Source organism: Diabrotica virgifera, chromosome 1, assembly GCF_917563875.1.
Source record: "Diabrotica virgifera virgifera chromosome 1, PGI_DIABVI_V3a".
In the NCBI taxonomy this organism is placed as follows: Eukaryota; Metazoa; Arthropoda; class Insecta; order Coleoptera; family Chrysomelidae; genus Diabrotica; species Diabrotica virgifera.
Window position 1 is genome coordinate 107,981,301 of NC_065443.1, and position 13,215 is coordinate 107,994,515.

At 32.4% G+C, this 13,215-nt stretch overlaps 2 protein-coding genes across 3 annotated transcripts in view; one reads left to right on the forward strand and one right to left on the reverse strand.

Moving 5' to 3' along the window:
• LOC114335510 (trafficking protein particle complex subunit 12) overlaps nucleotides 1-13,215 on the forward strand; it is an 81,574-nt gene that overhangs the window by 39,968 nt on the left and 28,391 nt on the right. The window lies entirely within an intron of this gene.
• Nucleotides 1-13,215, reverse strand: part of LOC114335511 (proton-coupled amino acid transporter 4-like) — a 41,200-nt gene that overhangs the window by 19,610 nt on the left and 8,375 nt on the right. The window contains exons 3-5 of one of the 2 annotated variants that reach the window (XM_028285759.2): nucleotides 7,481-7,690; nucleotides 1,806-2,081; nucleotides 1,202-1,380 (exon numbers count right to left, since the gene is read on the reverse strand). In XM_028285759.2, coding sequence (XP_028141560.2) covers nucleotides 1,202-1,380; nucleotides 1,806-2,081; nucleotides 7,481-7,690 — 665 coding nt within the window. Of the gene's footprint in view, nucleotides 1-1,201; nucleotides 1,381-1,805; nucleotides 2,082-7,480; nucleotides 7,691-11,492; nucleotides 11,703-13,215 lie in introns of both variants that reach the window. The other variant, XM_028285761.2, reaches the window with a different exon arrangement.

Genomic DNA, 13,215 nt, shown 5'->3' on the forward strand with positions numbered 1-13,215 from the left:
ATAATATATTACAATAAGAATATCATAATATAATAATAGATATAATTGATAATAAGATAAGGATCTAAAATTATGGTGCAACGTAAGTGATACCCTAGGAAGCCCTATCTGTAAGTAGAGCTTAGCTAAGCTGGAGCTTAAGATCTGTTGGTGCAACCAGGCATAAGTAACTTAATTAAATATTTTGGACTTGAACCATTATTTCACTGAACTTACTGGAAAAGCTATACGACGAGTTCACTGCACTAATTTGCATAAATGATAAAATAAAATTATAAAACAACAACAAAAATAAACAACATAACCTAAACTTATATACGATCTGTGCCTAAATTGTAACACTGTTTCAAAATTAAATTATCCTTTCCGGCAGTTTTGCAAATGCCTAAAAGTGTGTGAAGTCATTTCGTAAAAATGAAAACGTATAAACTGCGTAGTCATTATGAAAGTGACTAGGCTTTTGCAAGAATGCCTGCATTTCATACTTGCCTACGACACATACACCATTTTTTTCAATTTTTTATAAGCTATATTTTTGTTAAGAATATTTTTTTCAATAAAGTACTTACTTTTTGAGTTATCTCCGAAAGACTGACCAAAAACATGTTTTTTTTTTGTTAAAAATGAACATATTCACTCGCAAATAACTCGAAAAGTATTGACTTAGCGAAAAAACTCTATAGAACAAAAGTTGTTTAGAATTAGTCATTTTATCCAATTCCGGTCTTATTTTGAATGTATATTTTTCACCTTCGAGAGGGGATGTATAATTGTAAACTTTTTCTTATATAATAATAGACAATTTCAACTACCTATTCCCAAATTTTCATCCTTCCTTTATTTTTTTTTGGGTCAGATTGTTCTTTGATCGCGTTAAGAAGAGGCTGCTAAAAAAGACAACCGTAGATGTTAAGGAAATTGTATAAAAATATTTTTACTGATAAAAGACAATTATTTTTAGTTGAAAATTTTGAAAACTGTTTAGTAATAAATGCCTTTTATTCAATTTCATGTTAAAAAATTGTTTACTTTTATTTTTCTTTGTTTTTTTTTACATTCAAGATTGAATTGAGCTGAACTAGGTTCACCAGTAAAAGCCCATACAACCAGAAACGAACTGAGTTCGGATTTATGGTTAAATGGGTTAAATATGTCATTCGATACAATAATATACGATTATAATAGTAAAATAGTGTCTTACACTTGTTCTTGTGGCATATTTAAAGTAATACTTCCTTTAATATCTTCACCAAATTTTAAATAACCTAGGAAACCAATGCTTGTATACCAACAAATGCAAATTGTCATTGCTATGTTAAGCACCCCAAACGTCTTATCAAAATCATCCGGTACTTTCATTGATCTCTGACAAGGAATCACCTAGAACAAATTTTGTGACTCAGAATTCGTTAAGCTTCAAAGACTTCGATGGGTTGGTCATGTAGTGAGAATGGAGGCCGAAAAGAACCCTAGATAGTAAAATTCATTGCGGAAGAGCAAAAGGAAGACCATGGAAGAGGTGGGAAGATGAAAAGACATATGGATATGGATAGACTGAGAACTTTAAGAAAGTCGGCGAGAGGCCCGCAAGATTGGTGGTATAGTTTCGAGGTGGCAAGGCCCGATTTGGGATGTAGTGCAATTGAAGAGAAAGGAAGGCACACAGAGAGAGAAAGAGAGAGAGAGAGAGAGAGAGAGAGAGAGAGAGAGAGAGAGAGAGAGAGAAAGCAGTTGCTGCATTTACGGACCTAATTATATATGCATACGGATTAATAAGAACTATATAAACTAGTATCACCACTTACCAATCCAATCCCTACGTAAGCAAGAACGGATGTACCAAAAAACAAAGGCCATTTTCCGGGGGGAGCTATCAACTTTCTTTCCGAAAAAGGTGGAAGTTTTTCAGATAACATGTTGTAATATACAGCCAAAATGCCTAAAATTAATATGACGTTTGCTGCCATTGAAACGGGTGCAAGAGTTTTTAAATCTCTTATTAAACATAAGAGCCAAATCGGCAATGTAACCATGAACACAATAAGGTGGATGTTCCAAACATATCCGTTATGATCTGTTACCTAAAACAGATAAAATAAAGGAGGGATTTTCTAGATACGCCATCAACAGCTGTTAAAATTATCGTTTGAAGGAAAGTGAAATACACGGTGTCTGAAAGTTCATTCGCAAAAGAGAATTGAGTAAAGAGACCCGTTATTATAGAACGATTCGACTTAAATTATGTTCGTAATATGCTTCATAAGAAAACTTGAGTCGTTTAAATATAGCACCCGAGAGTTCTATAACCCCATATCACCATCATAATAATCAACAGCGATTCCATCCTTGGTTCGATATAAGCCTCCCTAGGTGTTTCAATTCATTTCTGTTTGTTTTATCCACCCATTTGTGGCCATGCATTTGCTTGATGTCATCAGTCTATCTGATCTAAGGTCTGCCTCTACTTCTCGTATTTATTCTTGGCCGCCATTTTCCATTCTTCCTATGTGCCCTGCTTTATTCCTTTATTAGATATACGATCGCTGTCTTAATGTTGAGCATTCTATGTTCTTAAGTCTCTGACCCACTTAAAGTTTGTCAACTACGTTGTTGTTAAATGCCCATGTTTATTGCCTTTAAAGAATTTAAGTTTGATTTAAAGACTGTTTGCAATCTTCCAAATGCTACCTATGCTAGGAACATCTATTTAAATCAGCCTTTAGGTTAAGCTTGGACAATTAGATTTTTTTTACTAAGTTTAATACATACGTACTCAACTTTTCTACATTATTATTGTCCAGAGTTATATCCTCAGTTATGTATAGAGATTCATTAGTTATACACTCACCGGCACAAAATTCCGCCACCCAAAATTTTTGATTAAGTTTGACAATCTATAACTTTATTATTTGTACTCCGATTTTCAAGATTCTTGAATCAGTTTGTAGGTACATGTATTGATGTCGTTCGTTATTATTCCGGTAACAACAAATTTTTGCTTGGATGGCATTGTACGGAAGTTAATGGAAGCGTTGTAATTTCTCCTAAATTTAAAAAATTCTGTGGAAAAATTGGAGGCTGATTTTGTTTCATACTCCTTTTGTATTATCCTGGAGGTATCACTAAGGTTTTGTTTTTTGAATTATCCGAATATCTCGTTTATTGTAAGAGCTGTACCTAAATAAAAACTTGCTTTGAAGGTTTATTTCCTTAAAATTATCAAGCGCAGTAAAATTAACAAAATAAAACAATTCAATAGCGGGTATGTCCACCTCTTACAGCAACGACTGCTCGCAATCTGTTTGGCATCGAATAAAGATGTGTTATCCTTGCCTGGGGAATAGCCCGATATTCCTCTACGAGAACCATAATTGTACCAAATTTTCTGAAGGCCTAGGATGTCGGCGAATAACTTTTTTTAATTCATCCCATACATGCTCAATAGGATTGAGATCTGGGCTGCTTGCGGGCCATTCTAATCTTATGAATCTAACCTGTATTTTATGAGTCAATCAGTGTTTTTATTTACAAAAAATGGTACAGCTCTTACAACAAAAGAGACATTCGGGTAATTCAAAAAACAAAATTTTAGTGATGCCTCCGTGATAGTATGACAGGACTATGAAACAAAATCAGCTCTTCCATTTTTCCACAGAATTCTTTAAAGTTAGGAGAAAATACAATGCTTCCGTTCACCCCTGTATAATGCCATGCAAGCAAAATTTTTTTGTTACCGGAATAATACCAAACGATATCAATACTAGTCCAAGGCGCATCTGTTTTGAGATGGACGTTGAGAGGTGACTCAAATTTTTTTGCAGAAGTTGCTTGAAAATAAATCAAATAATAATATTTGAGTTATCCTCCCTCTCAAAAAGGTCCGGAACATTGTTTAAATAATCAAAATGTAAAAAAATGAAGGAAAAATTCGATGTTTTTCTTCGTTTTTTGATTATAACTTTAAAAGTATTCATTTCCGAGAAAAGTTGTACTGACATATAAGTTGCGTAATTAAATTTCCTACAATATAGATTTGGTTAAAAATTTAAAAAATAGTCATCCTAGTTGAAAAATAGCAATCATTGCGAAAAAAACCATACAAAAACAAGTATTCGCATTTTACGTTTTTCAACCATTTATGCTACACATAGGAACTTCATATTTCACCCAGAAAAACTTTATGATACACTAAAACAATACTGTAAATTTCATTAAGATCGGTTCAATAAATTTTGTAAATTAAATTTTGCAATCCAGCTTTCGCAAAAAATATTCATTTTTTCAAAATGTTACAGGACTGAAAATAAAGCAGATAGCAAGTTGAATTTTTTTTGCTTATAGAAGTGTACTGTACCTTTCATTTGCAATTTGCAAAATTAAAATCGATTAATTACCACGGCGTCAGGAAATTTTTTAAATAAACATTAATTTTTGGTGCTACGCGCAGGACAGCGGTGTTCGATTCACACAGTTAATTTCCACCAAAATTTCTTACAATTTTTATCTAATATATTATTTTCTTACTCTATATTTTGTTGTATTTTAATATTTTAATTCCACAAAAAACAAACTAATTTTGTTATTGTTTGTGAAATATTGTTTAAACAATTGCATATGTTTAAAAATAATAAACTTTTATTCTCTAAGTTAAAATATATGAACAAAGAAAGTTTTTGCTAATAAAAGTGTTATTTCAAATGACAAAGTATGCGTTTTTATTTTGCAATAAACAAATTTATTTATTTATATCGAAATGTAATAAAAATTAAAATGTATCAATCATTATCAAAGATCATTGGAATGCCCAATCAGAGCAAACTATCCGCTGTCCTGCGCGTAGTACCAATAATTAATGTTTATTTAAAAAAATTCCTGACGCCGTGGTGTTAATTGATTTTAATTTTGCAAAATTGAAAATGAAAGGTACAGTACACTTCTATACGCAAAAAAAAATTCAACTTGCTCTCTGCTTTATTTTCAGTCCTGTAACATTTTGAAAAAATGAATTTTTTTTGCGAAAGCTGGATTGCAAAATTTATTTTGCAAAATCTATTAAACCGATCTTAATGAAATTTACGGTGTTGTTTTACTGTATCATAAAGTTTTTTTGGGTGAAACATGAAGGTCCTAAGTGTAGCATAAATGGTTGAAAAACGTAAAATGCGAATACTTGTTTTTGTATGGTTTTTTCGCAATTATTGCTATTTTGTAACAAGGGTGACTATTTTTTAAACTTTTAACTAATTCAATATTGTAGGAAATTTAATTACGCAACTTTTATCTTAGTACAACTTTTCTCGGAAATGAACACTTTTAAAGTTATAATCAAAAAACGAAGAAAGAAATCGAATTTTTCCTTAATTTTTTGATATTTTGATTATTTAAACAATGTTCCGGATCTTTTTGAGAGGGAGGATAACTCAAATATTATTATTTGATTTATTTCCAAGCAAATTCTGCAACAAATTTGAGTCACCTCTCAACGTCCAAATGTACTAATATTTTTACAGATGGGCCCTGGTCTATACATGTACCTACAAACTACTGCAAGGATCTTGAAAATCGGAGCACAAATAATAAAGTTATAAATTGTCAAACTTGATCAAAAATTTTGGGTGGAGGAATTTTGTGCCGGTGAGTGTATATTTTATTTCTTCCTCTGTTATTTCTGGTGTATCTTCAGACGTAACATTTTTTACCATTTATTGGTTTTTTCTTTTTTACTTGGTGGTTGTTTTGCTTTTGACCCATATTATGTTTGGTAGGGTAATAATAATGTTTGGTAATAATTACTTCATTTTCATCATTAATTAATTTTGTAATTAGATTTCTACCTTCGCCTATTTTCTTTTTCCAGTTTCGTTTCTATTATTTTTATTTTATTAAGTGTTCGGTTTTGTTTAAGGTGTTGTCTCTTTTTTTTATTAAATCTTGGGTTTCCTTGCTGATCTTTTTTAACTGTTCTGTTTTATTCTGTATAGATTATTTTGCTAGTGGTATTATAGTATTCGTTAAATCTTTTTTTAGGACTTTGGGATTTGACTCTTTGTCTATTATTTCAAGATGTTCTCTCAGTTTTTGTTCAATATTCTATTCTTCTGTTTTAGTTCGTCTATATTTATGGTTTTTTGCCTCATCTTCATGATCTCATGGGGTATACGCCTGAATATTTTTACACGTATAACATTGGTACATTTGGATGTCTACTGCTATTACTCTTTTCGATATAACCTTATTATGTTATTCTGTATGTTACTTTTTTATTAATAAGTAAGCCTAAGCAGTCTAGTGCTTGATTTTCATCTCCTTTGTAGAATAGTTGGTGGCTGCTTTTTAGTTCGATACATTGCTCTTCTTTTCGTCGCACTTCTGTCAGTTTTATTTTATGCCATTTTATTTATTATCCATTTTATTTTCTTATTTTCTTTTTCTAGTTCTAGCAGGTTTTCTTCTGAACTAGTGTCCGTATGTTGCATGCAGCTATGAACGACTCGGTTGTGTTATGTTTCTGTGGATGTTTTATATGTCTGTTTCTGTTGTTTCTTATCGAATTTCTACCCCCTCTCCAACCAGAATCCATGGGACTGCCTGAAGTTTCATTGCGAGCTTCTGAGACACTATCTATACTCGCCTGCGGTAATTCGTTTCGGATATTCGACATTTCATAAGGGTTGTTTTAGGCTGGCCAGACGGGTTGACAACGTGGGTTGACAAGTAATAAGTCGTGGGTCTACACTTAAAAAAAATATTACCTCACGGGGAGGATTTCGTAAATATCGACTCCTTAACCGGCCCCCCGTAGGTGGCGGACTATGGAGTCATAAATGACGATTTTTTTCCTACTCGACAAACTCGACATGAATCATCATCATCATCTTGGTGCTACAGTCCTTAGAGGGCCTCGACCTTCTCAAGCTTTCTACGCCATTCTGATGTGTCCCTTGCTTGCCGACTCCGATCTTCTCGTCATCTTGTGTTACTCCGTCCATCCACCTCAGTTTTGGTCTACCCCGTCTTCTCATTCCTACGAGTTGTGCTGTTAGAATCTTTTTTAGCATGTGGACTCGACATGAATAACTGAATAAAAAAAAGTTTCATGTGGGAGGTAATCAGTTTTTTAAATGTTGGCCCAAGGACTATACAGGGTTGGTGCGCATAAGGCATTTAATTTAATTTAATGAGAGCATTCTCCTTAAATGTAGTTTATTTCAAATATCATCAGAAATTTTTAAGTGATTTCTTTTTCCATTTATTTAGTGGAATAGCATAGGGAGAAGAGAGATAGATAATTACATTTTTGTTTTTGCCTGAACTGCTAAAAAACGAAGTAGGGATCTATTACGGTTGCTAGAAATATTGTGTGGCATCTCAGGTACAAGTATATGGAGGTACAGGCAACGGAAGAGAATACCTATAAATGGGTTACAGATATCCAACAATAAAAAAAGGATTACATGAATTATACTGTTAAAGTTCTAACCACTTTAATATTATCAGCAACAAACACTATATAGATGCAACAGAACCCCAATTGCGAGAAACATATACAGATATTAAGAATAAGTTTCATAGGTTTAGCCATATGGTTCATTCTAGTCGTTCCACGTTCAAAACACAATTCAAGTGTATCTGCATAATCTTCTAAATTTTCTATTTCGTATTTGATTTTTAAACTTCGGTAAGCGTTAAGCTGAAACAAAAATAATAAAAGTAATAAATATCGATAATACAAGGATTAAGAAACTCAGTTACTATCTAGAGTCCATTTGGAGAGGTTTCCCTCAAGGGCAGCACCTGATAACACATAAACATTATCTTCAACAATGTAACATTATAGCAACTTTACACTATTTAAAAGGTTTTGACCCTGATATTTTTAGTGGCTCAACCATGTATACTTTGTAAACAGCACTGATGGTGGAATTATTATTCCACTACCTTTTATAAATATAAATATACCTTTTATAAATGATTTTTAATAAATTGTTTTGATTGAAAGCTCTTACAAACAACGCATGTAGTTTATATCTACATAATATATTATATCTTACATCTACATATCTTTATAGAAGCCGCTCCCATTGCGAGAGATGGATCTATTTTACTAATCATAGATACGTTTTTGTCAGAAGTGCTAAAACAAAGTAAGGGATCTACTACTATTACTACAAATATTTTTTGATTTAGGTACAAGTTGATGCAGAAAATGGAGGATAGTACCTATAAATGAATTAAAGATATCCAACAATAAAAAAGGATTAGATGAGTAAGATTAAAGGTTCTGAAGCTGTTTTCTTGTGGCATATTTAAGTTAAATATATGTATTATGTTTATATGGGATTAAGCCACAACTGGTTGTAATGAAAATTACTCAGATTCAAAAAATTAAAATAAGGAGGTTATACACCTCCGTGTTGTGTGTTGTTAACGGTTGACCAAATTGACAGGTAATCAATCCACTCGGCCTCGATCTTGTAGGCAGATAGCAATGGTTCGAGTTGTTTTACCTTGGGGACGACATTAAATTCTGATTTGTTATGAATTTATGTGTGTTTATGTATTATGTATTGTGTATACAGGGTGATTGATTAGTAGGGTAAAGCTCAATAGCTCCGCTATAGTAATAGATATCAATAAAAGTTAATAACAAGAATTTTAGCCACCTTTGAGCTTCACATTACAAAATTAGTTAGAATGTTACAGGGTGTTCGATAACACAGTGGCAGACCAAACTTATGTTTTTTAAATGGAACACCCTATATTTTATTTTAAATTCGACATTCTGTTAACTTCTCCATCACAAAAATATAAAGGTTTGTTATGTTATACAGGGTATTTACAAAGTTATAACCAATTTTATATGAAAATCGTAACAAGATCAACTCCCTGTAAAAATAAAAATAAGCAAAACAACAATGGTTTATTAATGCCATATTTTTTAACGTATTCTCAAAATTTTCAAGAATGGTCGATATTGCTAATTTTCTTTATATCAAATACAGGGTGAGTCAAAACGCAAGTACATTATTTTCTCAGTAATGTTAAATGGAACACCCTGTATTTTATATCATTATTGAAAAGTAACATTACCGTACTTTAATTTTTAGATAACATTCCCTATGTCTAAATTTATTAGTTTTCGAGATATTTTCATTTTTCAATTGACCAGTAGCGTGGCCACCCAAATCACCAGAATTTAATAAACTGGACTGATTTTTTTGGGGTTACGTTAATAATGAAGTTTATAAAATACCTCCAAGAACAAGGGATGAGATGAAAAATAGGATACAAAGTGTATTTCGATGTGTTAATTTACAAATGCTCCGTAGAGTAAGTAGCTCATTCAATGATCGTTTTTAGGCGTACCTACATAAATGTGTTAGGAGATCATTTTGAACACCTTGTGTAATTAAATATTAAAAATATTTTATTAAAAGTAGCTTCTAATTTTTTCAAACATGTTTTTTTGCAAAATATATTACTGATAAATTATTTTTCGTTCTTTATTTGTTACATTGTTACATTTACATACAAACGTAGTGTTTAATTGTCTTCACAAAATTTTGTGTTTGTGTGTGTGTTTTTTTTAATTTATTACCAATTTTCTTTGTTTATTTGTTGCATTTACATAAAAAGACAGTTTTTAATTGTTTCAAAAATGTTGCATGTAGTGGTTGTGTTTTTGTTTGTAAAATGTATTACTAATAAATTATTTTTATTTCTTTATTTGCTACAGTGTTACATTGATTACCGGATTGATAATCGGTAATCTTCAATTGTCAATTCAGTCATGGCTTACTTAAAATTTAGATAAGTTTAAACACCTAAAATAATTTGCTCTGAAAAATGAAAATATCTCGAAAACTAATAAATTTGAGCATAGGGAATGTTATATAAAAATTAAAGTACGTTAATGTTACTTTTCAATAATGATATAAAATACAGGGTGTTCCATTTAACATTACTGAGAAAATAATGTACTTGCGTTTTGACTCACCCTGTATTTGATATAAAGAAAATTAGCAATATCAATAATTCTTAAAAAATTTGACAATAAATAAAAAAATACGGCATTAATAAACCATTGCTGTTGTGCTTATTTTTATTTATACAGGGAGTTGAACTTGTTACGATTTTCATACAAAATTGGTTATAACTTTGTAAATACCCTGTATAACATTACAAACCTTTATATTTTTTTGATGGAGAAGTTAACAGGATTTCGAATATAAAATAAAATATAGGGTGTTCCATTTAAAAAAACATAAGTTAGGTCTGCCACTGTGTTATCGAACACCCTGTAACATTCTAACTAATTTTTTTATGTGAAGCTCAAAGGTGGCTAAAATTTTTGTTATTAACTTTTATTGCTATCTATTACTATAGCGGAACTATTGAGCTTTACCCTACTAATCAATCACCTTGTATGAACCGTTTATTGTTGAAAGGGGGTAAGCACCATTTTAAACTTTTCTGTCATAGACAGAGTCATAGTAAAAAGTCTTTAGATAAAAATAGAGTCTTCTCTCTTTCTATATGCATGTTATTCGGTCTTAAATGCAGTTTAGCAGTATAAACTATATCCATGCAGTGCATCAGAGCTTCCTTCCTTTCATTACCAAATGACGCGGATAAAGAAAGAGAGAAGGGTTTTTACTGTAACTTGAAAAGTAGAAAATGGCTCTTACCCCCTTTCAACAATAATCGATTCATATACAGATGATCTGTCTCTGTCCTTATATTAATCCATTAACGTGGGGATATTCTTTTTGCTGATTTCTTGAAACCAGAGCCTGTTACATTCTCTTGGAGGATTTGCTACACATGTTTCTTCATTAAAGGCTGATTTATCTTACGACCTTAGAAAAATGGACGGCGCATATCCCCGGTGTCAGCCCGTTTCGTTGTATTATAAATTAGCCAATGCTTTTCATATCACACGATCCTTCAATGTGCTCCGTAATACAGCCGTGCCGTTTACGTGTACAATGGAACAATTTTTACATGGATGGACGATTGTCATATGCACAAAAAGATTAAAAAGGTACCGAACATCAGAAAATAACGCAATACGCATAGATGTAGATATCGAAAGCCATATTTTGACTAAATATTTGAAGCTAAAAAAGACGAAAAGAATACATGCAAGAATTATTCAAAGATACAGCAAGAATACCCACTGAAAGCAACAATCCCTACGGCTCAGAAACAACAAACGAAAAAGTACCTATGACCATTAAGAGAATGAAAGATGTAAAATCACCAGGAAATTTTAAAGCTATTATAGGCCCACCAAATCACAGCTCTTACGAAGCTATTCAACAACATATATGAGACTGGGCACTTGTCAAAAGAGTGGCTATTTCGAAACGATTTCTGAAGTGAAATCGAAACGTGAAAAACAAATATAAAATGTAATTTTTATTACAAACATTGTGACTTAATCCCATATAAGCATAAAATTTAATGAATAATACTGTTAAAGTTCTAACCACTTTAATATTTTCAGCTACAAACACTATATAGATGCAACAGGATCCCAATTGAGAAATGCAGATACAAGTATTAAGAATTATTTTCATAGGTTTAGCCATATGGGTCATTCTAGTCGTTCCACGTTCAAAACACAATTCAACTGTATCTGCATAATCTTCTAAATCGTCTACTTCGTATTTGATTTTTAAACTTCTAAAAGCGTTAAGCTGAAACAAAAATATTAAAAGTAATAAATATGGACAAGGACAATACAAGGAATCAAAACTCTTTTACAAATAGCACATTTCGTTTTTATTAGAAATTGCCGAGAGATGAGCCTCTTTTAACGAAGAAATTAATTATTATGTTTATATAGGATTAAGCCACAATTTATTATAATGAAAATTACATTTTTAACTAATATTTGACGTTTCGACTTCCACTTCGGAAATCGTGGAGAAACCGGAAGACCACGAAGTGTCAGGATAAACAACAAGACTATACCAACAATAGCGGATTTACTATAATTTACACAATACATAAAATATACCTAACACACAACATACAAACGTACGGGGGTCGACATAAGCCAGGCAACGCTCTCGAAAAATCTGCATAAGTCCGGCAACGCTCATAAGTTGGTCAAAGTTGTCAAAAAAGATTAAAACGAAGCATGTTGGTGTTTAAGCAGTTGTGTCATGATAGCACGTGGGCGTCGAGTTACGTGGCATGTGTGCGGGAGTACCTTAATGCTCATTTTGAAGAATGGATAGGCAGACGAGGAATCGTTGAGTGGCCCGCTCGGTCTTGTGACCTGACACCCTGTGATTTCTTCGTGTGGGGTCTTCTCAAGAACCGCGTTTTTGCAAGAGGACTACGCATTCTTCCCGGCCTCCGAACTGCAATTGAAGAAATTGAAAATCTTCGCGGACAGCTTGACGTGCTTCGCCGGACCTGCCTCTCCGTTGCGAAACGTTGCAATCAATGCATTGATCAAGATAGGCATCAATTTGAACACTTAGGTACAGTAACCTTTTTTCGAATCCATTTTGCAATTTCTTTGAATAAATTCATTTTGACACTGCATTTTTTTCTCTTAATGCAGATTTGTTGCCTGACTTATGCCGACTCATGTATTATACACAAACACACAATACACAAACACATAATACATGAACAAATAGTACATGGGCACACAAAATAATCAGAATTTGATATCCTGACGATCACTGGCGAAGCGTCCATGTAACCACTGTTACCATTGGTAACAGTTAAGAATCTTGCAAATAAAAATATTTTATAACTACTGTGAAATAATTCCATTTGATTTTGTTTACAATAGAAATATGAGTGTTAATTAATAGTAATTCAGTAAAAAGCCAACTAGACGCACGAAAATATTGATGAGTTTATGCTACTCTGTTGCAGGTTATTTTGTTACCACTTTTATTTGTGGTAATGAAATGGGTCAGACGGGCGGAAACGGCTCGTGTCTGAAAATTTTCAAAGGCGAAGGCGTGGGTGCCTTATGGTGCTGTGGACCGTGGATAATAGAACTCTTGTTACCACTTCTTGGAATGGTTACAATGGTTACTTACCTATTTCAGTGTGCGTGCAATTAAACATGGATGAGTGTCGTTGACGTTTTTTTTTTTTAAATTGTTGACACTATGATTATGCAACTTAAAAACAGGCTTTCTAATGTAAAGCATCTCGAGTGTTTAACAATATATTATGATT